Source organism: Electrona antarctica (assembly GCF_951216825.1).
Source record: "Electrona antarctica genome assembly, chromosome: 5".
NCBI lineage: Eukaryota > Metazoa > Chordata > Actinopteri > Myctophiformes > Myctophidae > Electrona > Electrona antarctica.
In genome coordinates this window covers 47,381,614-47,401,088 of record NC_136810.1, presented here as the reverse complement: position 1 = coordinate 47,401,088, position 19,475 = coordinate 47,381,614, and the positions used below count along the sequence as shown (strand labels likewise).

The 19,475-nt window shown below is 43.8% G+C and overlaps 1 protein-coding gene across 1 annotated transcript in view; it reads right to left on the bottom strand.

Annotated features, from left to right (window-relative positions):
* The window catches only part of LOC306923460 (transmembrane protein 263-A), a 48,283-nt gene continuing 28,808 nt past the window's right edge, over positions 1-19,475 (bottom strand). The window contains exon 3 of the mRNA XM_079501562.1: positions 1-4,650. Within this exon, the coding sequence (XP_079357688.1) occupies positions 4,370-4,650 (281 nt within the window). The 3' untranslated portion in view covers positions 1-4,369. The remainder of the gene's footprint in view (positions 4,651-19,475) is intronic.

Genomic DNA, 19,475 nt, shown 5'->3' with positions numbered 1-19,475 from the left:
CAGGCTGGAAAATACAGTCGTTTTTATTTATTTTTTTATAGAATACAGCATAATCCGCATTTGCAAAAATAGTTCTATAATAGACAAAATCTAATTGGTTTGAAAAGTCCAGTTTCATTGTAACAGAGTCTCCAAGCAGGGCATAACACTAGCAGAAGGAAACTAGAAGAGAAGGAGTAAGAGAGGCAGAAGAAAACTGGGAGAGAGAGAGAGAGAGAGACACACACACACACACACACACACACACACACACACACACACACACACACACACACACACACACACACACACACACACACACACACACACACACACACACACACACACACACACACACACACACACACACACACACACACACACACACACACACACACACACACACACACACACACACACACACACACACACACACACACACCAAGCCCTCCTAGGACCGTGGCACTACACCAAATCAAAGGTCCCACTGCGTAACACAGTCAAGAACGCAGGGACGTGGTGGGCCCATAATTCAGCCTGGGAAGGCCGCGTGCCGACGAAACGAAACACCAACGAATCAAGGGCGTGCGAGCGCATTTTAGGTCACTTTAGGTCCTACAGCAGGGTTCCCCAATAGGCGGCCCGCGGGCCATTTGCGGCCCGCGGAGCGCCCCCTGGCGGCCCGCGGAAGAATTAAAAAAAAAATATATATATATATATATATATATTTTTTTTTGGGGGGGGGGTCCTAGATATAAATGGCATTAAATGGGGGTCAGTAGCCTATGCATGTCAAACTGGGCATCCTTTTCAAATGGGGTCCTGCCCTGAAAATGAATTTTCAGGGCAAGACCTCGACCTCACGCTAGTCAAAATATGGCCCTCGAGGAAAATTAATTGGGGAACCCTGTCCTACAGTGACCTAATAGGCTGCGCTGCAGCCAGGATGGCTGAGAGCGGCTGCTGTGCACAACATTATTATGTCACAAAGCAACATGATTATATAGGCTGTTACCTTGTTAAAAGATAATTGTGTATCTTCGAAATTAAATATGATTTTTATTTTTATTTATTTTTTTAATAAAAAAAAAGAAAACGGCTGGCCCAGACCGGCCTGGACTGGACCGGCCGTTCGGGAGTTGTCCCGAATTTCCCAATGGCCAGCACGTCTCTGCAAGAACGACACTTAAGTGCGTTCGCTCGCCCAGTGAATGAACGTGCGTACCACAGCATACCGCCGCGACAATCGCCGCTGCTCCCCGACTGGATCTGCTATTTTCGATTCTCCTCCCACCGAGTGGTTAAGAAAATGTTGGACGACCAAAAACACTAGCCGGGGTTCCTGTGTTGCGCTAGATTGAAATCTGACGCGACATAGCAAAGCCTACACGGGTTGTGCAGTCGACGTGCTGTGATTGACATCCTAAACTTAACTTGCCCGGGGGCGTGGTTATAAGCACAACCCGTGTAGGAATTAGTATGTAGCATCGGTGACCTATGAATACGGTTTAGACAGAAGCATCAGCTGTACCTATTTGAAATAGTCTCGCACAGGGCCCTGCAAGCTGCGGGCCGTGGGGCTAATCCGGGCGCGCGCACGCACACACGCGCACACACGATTGGCGAAAGGCCCCTCTCTATCCTGATTGGACGAAGGCTTGGCCACCTAGCCAAAAACAAAACCTATTTTTGACCCCCAGGGGTTAACTGGGGACAGGGAGAAACTCCTTATATGGTCAGCACACTCTATAGTAGGGAAGATTCTCACACACACTCTCTCACACACACACACACACACACACACACACACACACACACACACACACACACACACACACACACACACACACACACACACACACACACACACACACACACACACACACACACACACACACACACACACACACACACACACACACACACACACACACACACACACACACACACACACACACACACACACACACACACACAGAGAGAGAGAGAGAGAGACAGAGAGACAGAGAGAAGGGAAGCAGTAAAAGTAAAGGCGTAAAAATCAAGCCGAGGTGGGCGTTTGTAAAAAAGATCACAGTTCAACAGAGAATAGCTTGTGTTTGGAAAACAAAAACTTCTGAGGCATGCAGCAACGTGTATACTAGTATACAGTACAATCCTCACCATCGTCATTTAACTCCCAGAGTGTAAACATGGCCCCAAACGGAGCCTTCAGGGTCCATTTGCCTCCATCATGTTAACACTCTCAGAGGTAAATTCAGAATTCCGGGTAAATCTTTTACACTCAGACTTAAACAGTGAGGAATTGTACCGTGTATGAAGAAAAGGATGATAAACCTGGAGATTCACAGCAACAGTTGACACGGAAAAACAAAACCCCCAAAAATGCAACAACCTTCAAACCAAAGCCGGCACACAAAACCAGCACACAAGTCGACAAACTAAAGAGTTTGGTCTTCATATAAAGCACCACTACAAGCAACAGGTTTGTGAACTACATACGCTGATGATGTAAACACCGGGGTATGGAATCCCTATTGAGATCCATTTAAAAAAGAAATCTGGTGGTTATTTTGTGCAGCTAGCCATATTTCACAAGGAGCCGTATCGTGTTGAAGTCGGCTTGGCAAACCCAGAGTTCCATATTGAATAGCTCCATTTATACATTGTATTTTAGCCATTTGTCTTTGGCAGCCACTTAACACGCCATGGTGGAAACATAAATTAGGATTCGACTGTCGGCGGCTACCTCATACATTGACTGTTATGAATCTCAGCATCAGTCACTAGTCAGTCAGTTTGTTTTGTTCTGTATGAAGTATTACTCTGGCTTAATACAAATTAAAAAAAATCTAAAAAGGGGCCATCTGTCAGTTAACCTATATAATTTACAAACTTCTACCCCCCACACCACCGATATTGTAACAAATGACTGGTGAAGTAAAATAAAATGAGACTCAATTTATTGTCAGTGTTTCTCTTTAGGAGTGTGTTCCATAGATAAAAAAACAGCAATTGTCTGTTTTTTGATTGATAAAGTCAGTGTTAATTAGGATATCTAAGTACTGTATCTATGTAGGCACATAATGTACATCACTGGAGTATATCATGGACATAATCCACACAAAACGAACATTAAACGTGATCGACTGAAAAGATTCGTGGACATCTGATTTGACTGTAGCTTCAGGACTGTGCATCGACCAGGGTTACCAGACAAGGGTCCTAGAACACATTGACTACAGCGGATGTCGTCAGGACAAACCCTTTTATATCACAAGCCCAATATACTGTATATCCCCAAATCTATCCTACACACACACACACACACACACACACACACACACACACAGAGTACACCTGGGCCCATAAAGGGAATAATGTATGCATTGACCCGAAATTACAGACCATTTTCCCAAATAAAAGCATTTTAACCCCCCCTAAATTATTTGTTCCCGAGTTGCTGGGTCCCAAAGGTTTATTAGGACAGAAGAATGTACACACTTAATGACGCAAATGATAATGTTTCCGTCTTTGTACACTTGCCATCGTCAATTGGAAATCACTTGGGATATTTTGTTTGTGGTTCCAACTTTCCTCAAACAAACAGCATGGAAACAATTCAAGTCAGTTGTGTAACATGCTGTGCCATGAAACGGACCAGCACTCAAACCAGTATGCTGTACCATGAACGGACCAGCACTCAAACCAGTATGCTGTACCATGAACGGACCAGCACTTAAACCAGTATGCTTATATGCTGCTGATGTACAGCGGTTGTTCCCAAAGGTTTCCATGCCAGGACCCCCAAATAACCATAGCTATTAGCTACTGGCATCCCTAAGGCAAAAATAAAACAAATCTACAAGCTCACACAAAACTTCTGTTTTTCTTCTTTTTTTTTTTGTTGCAAATGTTTGACATTTTGTTTTTAAGATCTTTGACAATAACCCAAAACAGGGATGCCAGCAATCGTATGAAAGTCTTTTTTTCCCCTCTCTTTTTTCTTTCATTTACATTTTCCTCTCCTTTCCAATTGGCCCCTGCCCCTGGTACCCTATATGGTGGCTCCCCGGGCCACTCTGAAAAGCACAGATCCCTCTAGCAGTCTAACTTTAACATTTCCAGGAAATCTAATCAGCCTAGAAACATGGGCTCTCATCAGGAGAACACCTTCCTTAATTAGATGGACCCAAATGACCTCCCTTGTGATGAACACACTCACACTGGTAAGCGCACACGCACGCACACCGAGCCATGCATTCAAAAGATGGATAAGCACCCCCGCACATACGCACGCACACATACAGTACACACACACACACAGTTTCTCTCACACGCATGCACACACACACACACCCATCCATTAGTCAGTCCGTCCGTCGAGCGATCAGTCAGCCTTGTCCTTCTTCCTGGGTGTGACTTTACTGGCCACGGCCGAGCCCACCGCCCCGACCCCTCCCGTAACCAACGAGACGCTGCCTTTGACCAATCCCACGCCGGCAGAGGGCACGCTGGTCACCACCGTCTTGGTCAGCTCGAAGCTCTTGCATCCTACCCAGGCCACGCCCCCCAGGGTGGCGCCCACTGCGCCCCGCGTCATACTGAACAGGCCACTGCCCGCCCGCCACATGACTCCGCCCTCTGTCTTGGGGTGGCCCTTATCCAGGTCTAAGAGAGAAAGAGAGAGAGAGAGAGAATTTCAAATACAAAGTTTTCAAATACATATTCTTCAGGGCAGTGGTATAGTCTACCGTTATACACCTAGTATGCTGTTCCGAAGTTTAAAAAAAAAGCACACCCGAGGGAACTGAGTGGTGCAACCATAGATATAAGAAATAGATGCCTCATTTGCCACTGCAGTTCATAGGAGCGACGTGTATCCCAATGAAGGCGGAAGTGCAGTGCTGAAGGCTTTTTTTTTTTTTTTTTTAACAAATCTTTATAACAGTCATGACAATATACATTACAATACAAAACAAGACAAACAAACAAACACAAACAACAAAGTTATTAACAATACAACATCAGAGCCAGGGGGGATTAGATTACTAACAGAAAACATTAAAGAGTGAACACAAAGCAACAGTTCTCCGCAGCTTTCTTATTTAGAAGTGCTGAAGGCATTTGCTGAAGGCGACTGCGTCGCTGCCCAAGTGACGTCACTCATGTGACTCCTCCACGTCTCTCGCTGTCACTCAAGTGACTACTGGCCAATCACAGCGCGTCTTTTCCGGGACTTATGTTACGCACGCGGAAGCTTGTCAAGCTTCCGCTTTGCTTCCGCTAATGCTTTGCAAGGAATGTCGGGAAAATTGTGCCTTCAATGGTGACACGCGCCTCAGAGCCGGAAAGGGCGTCTATGTATATATGTCTGTGGGTGCAACTACACATTTATTGTTATATCTGTGATATCAGTGACGTCACATACTAACCATAGCAACCATGCTTGTTTTTTTGGTTGCTAACCATAGCAACCATGCTCGTTTTTTTGGTACGAACACGGGTACACGGGTACAAAGCCAGTTGTTGGAGTGGTTTGCACCACTCAAAAAGCAACAAAAAAAAGTGTATAATTTGAATCCATTGACCACGCATGAGTGTATAGCCTATATGTGCGCATGTCGCGCAGGGAATAATTATGTTTTACAGTCTGAAAAAACCTAGTTTGAGCACCACTGACTGATACAGCAACATACGTTTTTCAGTAAACTGTTAGGATTTAGAAGACGTCTCAGGTCTTAATGGGTGAAATGATTTGACGCTAGAGAGATGAGTATGAGAGAGCTCAGAGAAATAGCAAGACAATGTGTCTTGAGCTGGATTCTATAGTTGGCATAGCAACTGCTGAGTCACCACATATCGGGCAAATAGAACAGTGATTGCAGCTTGTATATATAGCTGCTGTCATAATTACTCCAGATTCAGGACACCTTCACAACAGGACTTTGCAGCCATTGGATAAAGATGAAACATTAGAAAACCCACATGACAAATAAAGTCAGAGAGAGAGAAATAGAAAAAATAAATAGAGAGATGGGAGGAAAGAGTAACAAGGAAACGGTAAGGAAGGAAGACACAAGACAGTGTGCCCTAATAATACAGTAGGCCTATACTGTAGCCATTAAAATACTACAGTGATAGTGGTGTGTGAGAGAGAAAGAGTCATCAAGTCTGTATTGTGGGTGTTTGGGCTGCTCTCTAGCTTGTGAGACAATAGTGTGTGAGTGTGTGTGTGTATGTGTGTGTGTGTGTGTGTGTGTGTGTGTGCGCGCGTGCGTGCGTTTGTTTGGGAAGGGGTGTGTGTAAGCTCCTACATGACCGAGGCCTAGTATGCTAGCCATACAGAGGCAGCTCATTATCCAGCCACAACACAGAACCCATCCTGCTGGATCAGCTTGTTAAAAACTTCCACCCGATGTCCCAGTTAAGTTCCACCTGGAGGCTGGAGCTGAGTCACACAACAGAAAACTACACAGCCGTCCTCAGCAACCTGAGCTCAGTCATCTTGCAGCATTTAATCCATTGAGACCTGGAACGCATCCATGTCACGTTAGCGTTTAACCACATTAACCATTAAACCGGGAACCCCTTTTGGTGTTTTAAACATTATGTTATAATTTAGCTATTGAAAAATAGCAGATCTACAAGCTCATAGCGCGCCACCGAGTGCCGCGCTATGAACTTGTAGATCTGCTATTTTTGAAAAATCGTTAAAATGTGCCTCAAATCTTTCCGAAAATTGTCATGATTTAGAAAACTTTTTTTTTTAAATTTCGACGTCAGGCCTGAATGGGTTAAGGAGTTATTAGAGAAGTTAACCCAATGGTAGTGGTGCTGGTGCATCACTGTTGTTCAGTGTTCACTCATGAGTCATGCGTCCCTCAGCTGAAGAATGATTTTACTTAACAAGGCAAACAATTGCAAGGCAGTGGTTCCAAAACATTTTAATTAATTCCTTTTAATTAATTCCTTCTTTTTGATGTATACTGTAGTTTGGGTCTAGCACTTCACTGAAAATCATTGTTGATGTGCAACCTCTTTTTCTCATTTAATTGTGTCCCCGGCCAGAGCATGGCTTCCGATTGGGTTTTCAGGGTCAGTGGTCTATATTTGGTACACAAGACGCCACCTTCCCTGTAAAATAAAAGTTTGGTGACATCCTACGGCCGGGCATTAGGAGGACATCCTGTTTGTACGTCCCAGATTCCAGACAGAAGGACAGACAGAGTGCAAATCTAATAGTCAACTATGATTCATTAATTGGATAGTCAAATAAAAGGCAACCATGTGAAGCGGACGAAAGTAGAGAACCTTGGCCTGGGGCAGGACCTTGAGAAGGACACAGACTTCTGTAACCAGTGGGGTCCATTACTTTATTCGGTTTATTCGGGTCGGTTTACTATAGTCCATCAGGTGGGAAGGTGTGTGTGTGTGGGAGGGGGGGGGGGGGGGGGGCATTCAGCAGTCTGGTGGAGGAAGGCACGAAGCTAGCTGAGCCCCTTTTGTTGAGTTCAACACACCCCTTGTTAGCAAAGTAGTGAAATGGCAGGCTTTTCTGCCTTGCAGTCATTTGTGAACACCCACCCCCCTCTCTCTGTGAATCAATGCCTCAAAAGGATTTTAGACAGAGCTACAGTAGTGGGTCATTTACCTCTCTCTCTCCCTCTCTCTCTCTGACACTCACTCACTTTCCTCATTCGGACTCTCTCTTGCTTATCAATTCAATCATTTGGGGGTATTTTGGGTAATTGCAGACAGACAAAAGCCGGGACAATATGTTCTGGTCGATGATAGCTAGCTCTTCTCTCGCTCGGCTGTCCTTCAGTCCACATGTTTTTCCTCATGCTCAATTTTCATGGGGGAGGTTGGCCACCAGAAAACGTGTCTCCGGCTTGGCTGGGCGTCCATACAAACCGTGTCTCCGGCTTGGCTGGGCGTCCATACAAACCCTGTTACCGGGAGAGAAGGCTTGGCTGGGCGTCCATACAAACCCTGTTACCGGGAGAGAAGGCTTGGCTGGGCGTCCATACAAACCGTGTTACCGGGAGAGAAGGCTTGGCTGGGCGTCCATACAAACCCTGTTACCGGGAGAGAAGGCTTGGCTGGGCGTCCATACAAACCCTGTTACCGGGAGAGAAGGCTTGGCTGGGCGTCCATACAAACCGTGTTACCGGGAGAGAAGGCTTGGCTGGGCGTCCACACAAACTGTGTTACCGGGAGAGAAAGCAGGTGATCTCCGTCACTCGTTATTGACCCGTCTGTCCAGCTTCAAATGCTGGATGAGTGAGAACTTTCTCAAGCTAAATGAGGACAATTGGTTCTAGTGAGCAGAAAGATCAATAATAAGTAGACTTGACTGTAGAAAGTAACAGTACAGTAAAGAACTTGGGGGGGGGGGTCATTATTGATTCTGAATTGAATTTTAATATACACATTAATCATGTTACAGTACCAAGATTGCCTTTTTTCACCGTAGAAATATTGCGCAAATTAGAGCCCGTCTGTCGTTGGACGATGCAAAAACACGCCTTTGTTTTCCCTCGGCTTGATTACTGTTGTGTATTGGAACCACATCATGTAATATTCCATATTGTTTAATGTTTATATATACTGTTGCAGTATGCAGTATACTGTGCATAGTGATGACTGCATGGTACTCTGGACACGCGCAGGGCCATAGTGATCAATGGGACACTGTGTTGACATCCTATAGAAATTAGAAATGGTCACCTGTTCAGTATGATGTTTAGAATCTGCGTGCACGTGCTCACACACCACGCGCACTGTTTTGTACACATATATATGCACAGGCGTACGCATAGGCTACGCAAACCCATACATAAGCTTGGTCTCCCAGAGACAGGGAGAGCTAGAGACACAGAGACAGAGAGAGCTAGAGACAGACACAGAGACAGAGAGAGCTAGAGACACAGAGACAGAGACAGGGAGAGCTAGAGACACAGACACAGAGACAGAGACAGGGAGAGCTAGAGACACAGACACAGAGACAGAGACAGGGAGAGCTAGAGACAGAGACAGAGACAGGGAGAGGGAGAGCTAGAGACAGAGACAGAGACAGGGAGAGGGAGAGCTAGAGACAGAGACACAGAGACAGAGACAGGGAGAGCTAGAGACAGAGACAGAGACAGGGAGAGCTAGAGACAGAGACAGGGAGAGGGAGAGCTAGAGACACAGACACAGAGACAGAGACAGGGAGAGCTAGAGACAGACACAGAGACAGAGACAGGGAGAGCTAGAGACAGAGACAGAGACAGGGAGAGGGAGAGCTAGAGACACAGACACAGAGACAGAGACAGGGAGAGCTAGAGACAGGGAGAGGGAGAGCTAGAGACAGAGACAGGGAGAGGGAGAGCTAGAGACACAGACACAGAGACAGAGACAGGGAGAGCTAGAGACAGAGACAGGGAGAGGGAGAGCTAGAGACAGGGAGAGGGAGAGCTAGAGACACAGACACAGAGACAGAGACAGGGAGAGCTAGAGACACAGACACAGAGACAGAGACAGGGAGGCAGAGATCAAGATCGGGCACTGCGGGACAGCACTGCTGGTGTGAGGTTCAGCTCGGCAGGATGACTAGCACTGCTGGAGTGGACTGAACATGAATTTGGTAACTAAGCTTTTGTCTTTAATAAAATGATACATTAATAAGGGCATGCCTGATCTCCTCCATTCATTTATACAACGAGGTCAAAGGGGCTTATATAGAACACTCAATAGGCTACATTAAGGCAATGCACTTTTTTCTAGCCTGCCAAAGAAAACAACTGACAGATTACAACTTGTAATGCGGTAATGCGGCGGCCAGGGTTTTGACTAAAACTAAGATGAGAGAACATATTACTCCAGTTTTAGCTTCACTACATTTGTTCCCGGTTGTTTTTAAAATTATTTTACTTGTTTATAAAACTCTCAATGTAGTAAGAGAAATCTATGCAAATCTGGGAACTAAATCGTTACCAAGAAATTTCTTCACCAATGTGTTTCTAAAGGTGTCTAATAACATGTACTAAAAGTTTGAAATTCAACTCCCGTGGGAAATTGAGTTATTAGCATAATATGCATAATATGCCCATAACATCCTATATAAGGCAAAAAAGTCCAAATTTCATCATTCTTTAAGTAACATGTGACATATGAAACTAGGGTGTTTGCATGATTCTGAATCCATTCCAAGCATTAGTTTTGCACAAAAAACACTCCTTGGGAGGAAAACGGCCACACAAACGTGATGAGGTCAGCACATTTGGTCAAGTGGATATGGCCTAATTTAGCCCAAGGAGTGTTTTTTGTGCAAAACTAATGCTTGGAATGGATTCAGAATCATGCAATCACCCTAGTTTCATATGTCACATGCTACTTAAAGAATGATGAAATTTGGACTTTTTTGCCTTCTATAGGATGTTATGGGCATATTATGCATATTATGCTAATAACTCAATTTCCCACGGGAGTTGAATTTCAAACTTTTAGTACATGTTATTAGACACCTTTAGAAACACATTGGTGAAGAAATTTCTTGGTAACGATTTAGTTCCCAGATTTGTCAAATACCTGATAAAATACCCTTACTAATGGTCTTGCACCTTCCTAGTTCCTACATAACATGACTGCCTGCCTAGATATGTCCCAATTTAACCGCCTCCTCAGGTCCTCCACTTCTGGCCTGCTCGATGTGCCTATAAAAAAAAGACGGTGAAGCAGCTTTCTGCTTCTATGGGCTCAATTTTCAGCAGGTGCGTTGGCAACAAACTCCTACGCATCTGCTTCTACGGATCTATTGCTCTGTAAAGGACTTTGAGCTGCATTACATGTCATGAAAGGTGCTATACAAATAAAGACTAGAGAGAACAGAATACACTGGGATTTCTAATTTGGTCAAAAAAAGCAACTAGACACTCAATGCGTTTCACTGCCTTGTCTTAAGTCACTGTCTGATTTCATTGCGGGAGGGAAGACATGCGAAGCAGCGCGTGACAACTGCAAGGTAACTCTCCTTGATTCAGTGTCCACACTGATAACCGCAGAGGCACTCTGTGTACGTTGTGTTGTGGTACAGACATTTTGAAGAAAAACTTCCTTATGCACACCTACAGAAATGAAAATGAGGAACAAGAAAGTGAAGAAAGAGAAAGGCTACAGTCCCTCTGTGAGATCCTGTCTTTGCGCGTGTCGGTGTTAACCCTTGAACTACCGTTGACGGATTTGACGTAGTGAATGAATTAATCCAAACCTACCGTTGACGGTATTGACGTAATTGTTTTATTCCCTATAATCGGGGGCTTAATGTAGCATAATGTAGCAACTTTTGGCTAGTTTGGCTAACGGCCGATGTAATCTACCTAAAACCGGACGAAATCCTCGCGTGCACTGTCGTGTTATTTATGGGTGTGCAAGATTAATTCTCAGAAGTTGGGGAGAAAATGTATTTGGATTATGGGGTCTGGATATATTTCCATACTAGAGGGAATTACTGCTCATTGGTGAGTTAAGGAGAGCCTGGGAGGTCATAGATGCCAGGCCACTTCCTTGCTGGGGGGTTGGCTGCTTGTCAGCATTCCAGCTGTGAAGGGTCTATAGTTTATGGCACCTCCCAGAGCAGTGTCAACTCACACAAGTAGAACATGGCAATGGGGAATAAGTAACTTCTATCTTTAATTCCTTTCAATTGTGTAATGTGTTCTAAATAACCTATTATATATTGGGTTGGTAAAAAGGCTAAATAATAAATATGTGATAGTCTAACAGCTAAGGTCAGCGGGGCAGGCAGGAAGCTGACTGCACCACACACTGTCCTCTCACAGAGAGGGCAGAAAGGATGCATGGGTCAGTGGCTTCTGATTGGTTGAAAGTGTTTAGCATGGAGGTGTGATTTCAGTCAGAGCCCACTGTGACTATTCTGTGTAGCACAATATTAGGCAGATTCACCAATACCAACGAACGTGATACATGTAGTTAGGCAGACGCCAGCGGTATGTATTATGCTATATATAATTGTGCATTATTCAGAATTGATGTGATATGATGTTTAGATTGTAACCAAGTGTTCTTGTGTTTCTTTTGTCCCGATCATTTATTAATGACGTTTAATTCATGATTGTAGATTTAAAACCACTTAATGTGCCACTTAATGTGCCACACATAATTAGTGATACAATTATCACTGAACTAAGTCTGAAATCCATCAAGGACGCTAAGCTTTACCATGATCTGGGACGGTTTAGAGTGTTAAATGATAGCTAGAATTCCTGACCAACAGAGCAGGGTAGAACTACAGACCAATAGGACAGAGCTCCAGGGTACTGAGATCATCTTGTGTTGGGGAAAGTGTGAACAGAACGTGTGAATGTATGATTGTAAGTGTTTATGATTAATATGAATTAATAAAAACCCTAAAAAATGCACGTTTGAGTTCATCAAATATAAGCTATTATTGGAACATTTAGTTCACCCTGTGCGTGTTAGTCACTACTATCTGCTACTGCATGGGCTGGTCGGAGCCCCGGCATAACATCGCCAAATAACCGAACAGTTTTAAATCGTGGCCGGGCGGTTTGAAGCGTAATATAGCCTATAATCTAGACATATTACTAGTTTTAAATCGCTGCGAGCAGCGACTAGCTTTAAACAGTTCAACATATTCAGGTTTAAAGCGCTGTGCTACTTAAGTGCACAGTTTCTTTAAATTAGTGGTCACTAAAGTGACCACAATTTAAAGGCAGTTGTTCTGTGCATTGGGATCAGTGCACAATTTACACATAGTCAGTTTAAACCATAGAGCCACTAAAGTGCCTAGTTTAAACATAAAGAAACTAGGCACGTACGCTGGGATCAGCGTACAGCTCAATACGCGCCCGGGCAATTTAAGATATAATATAGTCTGAACCGAAACCGTTTGACATATTACAGTTTAAATTGCTACCGCGTTGTAAAGGGCTTTAAATTAGCAGTCACTAAAAGGATCTGCAATTTAAAGTTGTTTTAATTCAGAATATAGTTCAACTGCGACGGTTTGAACTTATTCGGTTGCCGTGCTGTTTAAACTAAACAGCGTAGATCGGTGTATAGTCACTAAAGTGACCACAATTTATAACAAAGATAAATTACCGTGTGTTGGGACCAGCGCACAGAGTTGAATCGTGCCACACTAACAACCAGTTGGTGTGGCTTTATTCAACTGAAATTTAAGCCGTGCGTTGATAGCAGCGCATGTGGATGCGATGCCGCAGTAGTTTGATTTGTGCTACTAAATAAATGCGACACCGTTAAACCGTTTTGTGTGGTTATGGGGCCATCTGAAACGGACAGTTAAAACCGTGAGCCACAGAAGTGACTGCGGGTTTAACAAATAGTTTGGTAGTCATTGATCGATAGGGCAGAGTTCTAATCGACGGTCAGTTTAGGAAACTGATTATTAAGACTATTTGTAACCAAACATAAAGTTTTAATTGAGACCGGTTAAGACACCGGTCGTTTAAACCAAGAGAGGTGCTTTTATACTAACCACAATAAAAGTGTTTTCCTGCTGGGTGCAGAGACGGCACCAAGAAACAACAGCAGCTTAGAGCATGTGAGGGGGGGGGAGATTCCTCATTCTCACTATCATGCAAATGTCCCAATGTGCTGAGACAGTGCAGGGGAGATCGTTACCAGTCTGTCAGTCACTGGAGTGACAGGGGGACTGGTAATTAACTGCGGCGGTGTGACAGCCGTTGGCTGTTTATGATTATGTTTTGATTAGTGGTGATAAATATATATGGTGCTGATGCTATCATATCTATATATATTTATTAGTAGGCTTGTTTATCAGGTACTAGGTTATAGGAGGAGCGCCTATTATGTTGCCTGGTACTGGCTGTTGCTTCTGTCCCCTGCAGGTGCTGAGCATTGTTGTCCCTAATGTGTTGCCGTCCTGAGGAGGGCCTGGCTTGGAGCCTGATCAGCCCTCTGATTGGTCCTGTGGCAGCTCAGGCCTCGCTACCTGGACTATAAAGCTCACTCTGTGCCTGGACTTCGGGGTGGGAACACTGCTGCGTGTGGTGTGGGAGCACTCCAGCGTGTGGCCTTCCCTCCAGCCGACTGCTTATGTGTTTCATGTCCGGTTTAGTTGTAGTTCCATTTGTCTGTCTGTTAGGTTGTGTTGTTTGGTCATCTGTTCCCCTTCATTCAGTCATGTAAGTGTTCATTCATTCTGGGCTCACAGAGCCACTCTGTCATTATCATTCATCATGCACTATGCCACTTTGTAAGTTATTTGTGAACTGAGTATTAAAGCAGATACTCTTTTATGAGCCGTGTTGTTCTTTCATACATGTTACGGGCAGTAAAACCCCTAGACTTAAACAGTTCGTAACATATTTGGGATCTCGTCCGGTCTTTTGTCTTTTTCCAAAAGTGAACCTGTTAATTGGGAGTTATTTTCTAAAAGTGAACCCATTAGTTTGGATCTCTCCTGTTTTTTTTTGGCTTTTCAAAAATACCCATGTTAAGTGAATATTATTAAGTGGCTGTTTGTCAGTTTTTTGTTCCAAAAGAAAGTTGAGCTTGTACTGTGGTCATTTGGTCTCTCTTTCTTGTTTGGTGGTTGCTAAAGCTGAGCCCATACTCCTATATGGTGTCTCTTTTTTAGTTATATTCGTTTGGTGAACCTGCATTTGTTAAAAGAAAGTAACATGATGTTTTCTTTTTTTCCGGTCCCGTTTGTGATCGGCTGGAGTTGCTATTGGTAGGTATGTTGCTCGTATTTTGTTGCACCTTAAGTTTGGTTAGTTTAGTATAGGTGAATTGGACAAACTAAAAGCTGTTAGATTACCACATTTCTTAGAATCTCTGTGGCGGGGCTGCTGGGAGGCGATATAGACAAGGGTGGTGGTGGAGCTGTTAGTTCGAGGTGGCTTTCTGAATGTGGCATCTGAGAGACGGATGGTCAGTGCAACTGGTTGGATAGGGGGGGAGGATGAAGCGGAGGCTGAAGATTCTTCCCTGGGTGCCGCCAGAGGTGCTGACCTGCCGAAAAAGGCTGGGGGGGTTCTGGGGAACTAGGGATAACCCTTTGGGGGGTGAGTCCTGATAGGGCGCCGGCTGCGACGCCTGCTCCCCGGCCTGATGACACAGCCACGGGAGAGAAATGCCGGTCTGGAGCGCGGTGCTCCTGCTCTAAGCCCCACCACCCAGAGATTGCCTTGGTCCCGTTTGCTGCAGAGAAGGTGAGAGTGAAGTCTGCTTTTTCAGCGTTTGTGTCGAATGTGTTGCTGCCACGGGAAGATTGGCTTAACCCGTGAGGAGCTTGACATGCTAAATAATGGTGCCGAAAATCGAGTCATATAGCTGTTTTTGCTCTCTGTTCAGTTGTGCTGGTATCGCACTAATTTTGATATAATGCAGTGGTGCTGCGATGGCACCGTTCGTATTTCTGAAATCCATAACCTGATACTGACGAGGGTGGATATGAAATGTAGTGAAATGTTTATTTGGCCGTGTCGTGGTGTGTGCAAACTCCGGAGGCTGGCACCCACGGCAGCAGTCAAACCTAGTAGCGTTTCTTTTTTTTTCTTTTTTTTCATTCAAGTTGTCCTATGTTGGACTCAGGTACATTTAGTGGTTGTGCATTCAACCGTAGAGGTTAGTTAAACAAAGTGGGTTTTTCATACCTCGTTCTTGGTCTGTTGGTGTATAATTCAAACTAGTTCTGAAAGTGTGACAGGTTATTTTATAACCTTACGTACCAAGTTGAATGTAGTTTGGGTATTTGTTTGTTAGTTGGCAAGGCATTTACCACAACAAAATGTGATGTCGATATATGGTGTTCTAAACTGTTCAGGTACTATACTCGTTTCTTGTCACTGCTATTTGCTATGGACAGGCCGCGTTTTTGCGTCTATTTTTGCCATGATGTTGTAGAGGCTTCAGAGGCTTCTTTAAAGTATATTTGTAGCATTTTTCGATGCGCGTCTGCGCCGCTGTTTTTTTTAGAAATAGTCGGATTTTTGCGAGCAGAAACCAAATTAGTTTTTGCAAACCGGTGGTTTTACACTTTTTCGTGGATTCATAAATAATTGAAGGGGTTTGGTGAGCCATTGCCCTGACGTAAAGTGGAATTCAGGCATGTGTTTTTATTGCCACGGTTTTCGATAGCACTTGTCACCTTACACATTTGGGTGTAAAGGCTTGTGTTTTGTGTCGGCTAGTGCCTTGAACAGGTTGAACGTGTTCATTATGTATTGTGGAGAAAGCGTCTTTATTCCACTCTACAGAGTATTAGAGCAGTTGTATTAAGGGCTGTTAAACACTGCCCTCGTGTGGGCGTTGTGAGTGTGGCAGACCTCCAAATTCAATGGCTTGCTCATTTAGGGGTCCTGAGTAGGACCAGGCGTACATGTTAACACTAGCGCGTCGGAGCGGTCAGGCTGACCGATTTTGAAATTTTGAAGTGGATTTTCTTTGCCCATGAAGTCCTGAGAAAGTTCCCCTTGCATGACTTTTTCTAAATGTTCGATTCAAACCATCTCTGTTTTTTTTTTCATCTGAAACGTTTTGGAAATATGATTTTAGACATAATTCTACTAAAATGTCTGCTCTTTTTCGGTCCGTGGGACCGCTCTTAGAGCCCTCACCCTTTCTCCCCCACAAGCAGTGCTGTTCACACCTTCCTCCCGGCTGGAGACGGGCATTGTTCAAGCTAATGTGTCATTTGCATTCCAACTACTTCCACATGTAGGCAAACTTACATTACAAACTTACATAAACTAAATGTTGTTTTAGATGTTATATTTGTTATATGCGGTTTGCAGAAATAACGATGTCTGACTTTATTTCTCGAAACGGAAAAATAAATATGGTGTGTGGTATTGTTTCCACCAAGCGCATAGCTCAATAGATATAAATACATGTTGACTATACACGCCATCTTTAGCATAATTATGTTGGAATAATAAAGTTTATAGCATTGTGACTATGTCGCGCATATTCATTTCATATATCAGCGCATCAAAAATATGGTGAAATATGGTGTGTTTGCCGATGCGATTTTTTTTCCCCAGGCCGTTTTCAATATACCCTGAGCTGTGGACCTCTGTCCTAGTCAAAGGCTGTTTTCAATGAAATGACTTGTGTATAATATGAATAAATGCTACATCCTACATTTATTTTGTACCGTAGGCTATAGTTTTTGAACGAATATTACCATGTAGGCCTGAAATGTCTTTATTGTCTCAATACAAAGTTGTACATCAGCGCGAATCAGCGCGATGCCAAATAAAAATGACAGTGTTTGAAATCAGTCCAACCCGATAGACGTCCCGAACTTCTAAATGTTTTGTCAGTCAGAAGAACAGTTCTGTCCGTCCTTCTTTGTAAACTTTTCTGCACGCGACCAGTGGAACTGATTTCCACGCATCACGGCTCTCTTTTTTTCTCTCTCCCTCTCTCTCTCTCCCTCTCTCGTGGAGAGGGAGAAAATATCCAAGTAACTGACGGTGAGGTATGCGGAAGTGCATTTTAGATAACGCTGTAGCAATATTTGTGGCGGTGATGCGTCACATGACTTGATCTATCCTATGGTGTATATATAAACCGTGCTGCTGCTACGGACCTTTCTGCTGGCACAATAAATCAAATATATATAAATGACATCGATCATAGGCGGCGGGTATGTAAGGCTAGGCCAGGCTTAGCCTTCCCAAAAATTATGCTGGGTATTTTTAAAATATATATAGGCTAATATGTGCGCAGCATTATATAGAAGGCTTATAGCCGCTCCCAAACTCCCAACTCCTTTGTCTGTAGCCTAAACTTTTCTGATTTGCACACACGCACGCACGCACAGCTCTTTCCTTTTTTTGGCACAATCAATCAAATATATATTAATTACATCGATGTTTCCCCCTCTATATAAAATGACAATATATAACTAATGTCGTATTTCGTCTGAGCAATGTGCCTGGCTCTGGCAATAACGTGTGGTAGCCTATTGTATTGGCTCAATACAAAGTCGGACAGTGTTTGCTGCGCAAGGGTATTCAATATAGCTCACACCGTCACTATAATTATAGTTTGGTAAACTGAAATAAAAAATAACTTTGAGTTGTCCTGTCTAGTTGAAACTGCTGCCTTGAATTCGTTGGAATGTAACATTTCGAAGACAATGGCAAGCCGTCAACGGGTGCAGAGAGAGGTGTGAAGATCATTAGACAGTGGGGGAGACAATGGCCAATCAAATAGCACGAAAAACACCGGTCAGCCTGACCGTTAGCCGTCATATTAGTAGTGCATTTTTTTCAGACATCCTAGTGTTAAGTGATTGTGGATCCAATCAAATTTAGTGATCATGTAAGTCAGATTCATCCTTGGATATCCTTTTTTGTTTTGCACTAAAAGGGTTGAGATTTTGAAGGGTGGTGATCTGAATGTACTGTGATTAATCTGTCATGTGGTTTGCTTAAACCATATTGGTCTGTGTAGTGATTAAACTAGTTCTAACATGAGAAGGGTTACGTGGTAACCTGACGTACCAAAGTGAACTGGTTTTATGTGTTCTGTTTTTTTCCTGTAATGAGTCAAGGTTGTTACACTGAAGGTCCGGTCTAGAGAAGACTTTCACAGGGTGTAGTTTCTCTCTTAGGGTGGAGGGTGTGACAGCCGTTGGCTGTTTATGATTATGTTTTGATTAGTGGTGATAAATATATATGGTGCTGATGCTATCATATCTATATATATTTATTAGTAGGCTTGTTTATCAGGTACTAGGTTATAGGAGGAGCGCCTATTATGTTGCCTGGTACTGGCTGTTGCTTCTGTCCCCTGCAGGTGCTGAGCATTGTTGTCCCTAATGTGTTGCCGTCCTGAGGAGGGCCTGGCTTGGAGCCTGATCAGCCCTCTGATTGGTCCTGTGGCAGCTCAGGCCTCGCTACCTGGACTATAAAGCTCACTCTGTGCCTGGACTTCGGGGTGGGAACACTGCTGCGTGTGGTGTGGGAGCACTCCAGCGTGTGGCCTTCCCTCCAGCCGACTGCTTATGTGTTTCATGTCCGGTTTAGTTGTAGTTCCATTTGTCTGTCTGTTAGGTTGTGTTGTTTGGTCATCTGTTCCCCTTCATTCAGTCATGTAAGTGTTCATTCATTCTGGGCTCACAGAGCCACTCTGTCATTATCATTCATCATGCACTATGCCACTTTGTAAGTTATTTGTGAACTGAGTATTAAAGCAGATACTCTTTTATGAGCCGTGTTGTTCTTTCATACATGTTACGGGCAGTAAAACCCCTAGACTTAAACAGTTCGTAACATATTTGGGATCTCGTCCGGTCTTTTGTCTTTTTCCAAAAGTGAACCTGTTAATTGGGAGTTATTTTCTAAAAGTGAACCCATTAGTTTGGATCTCTCCTGTTTTTTTTTGGCTTTTCAAAAATACCCATGTTAAGTGAATATTATTAAGTGGCTGTTTGTCAGTTTTTTGTTCCAAAAGAAAGTTGAGCTTGT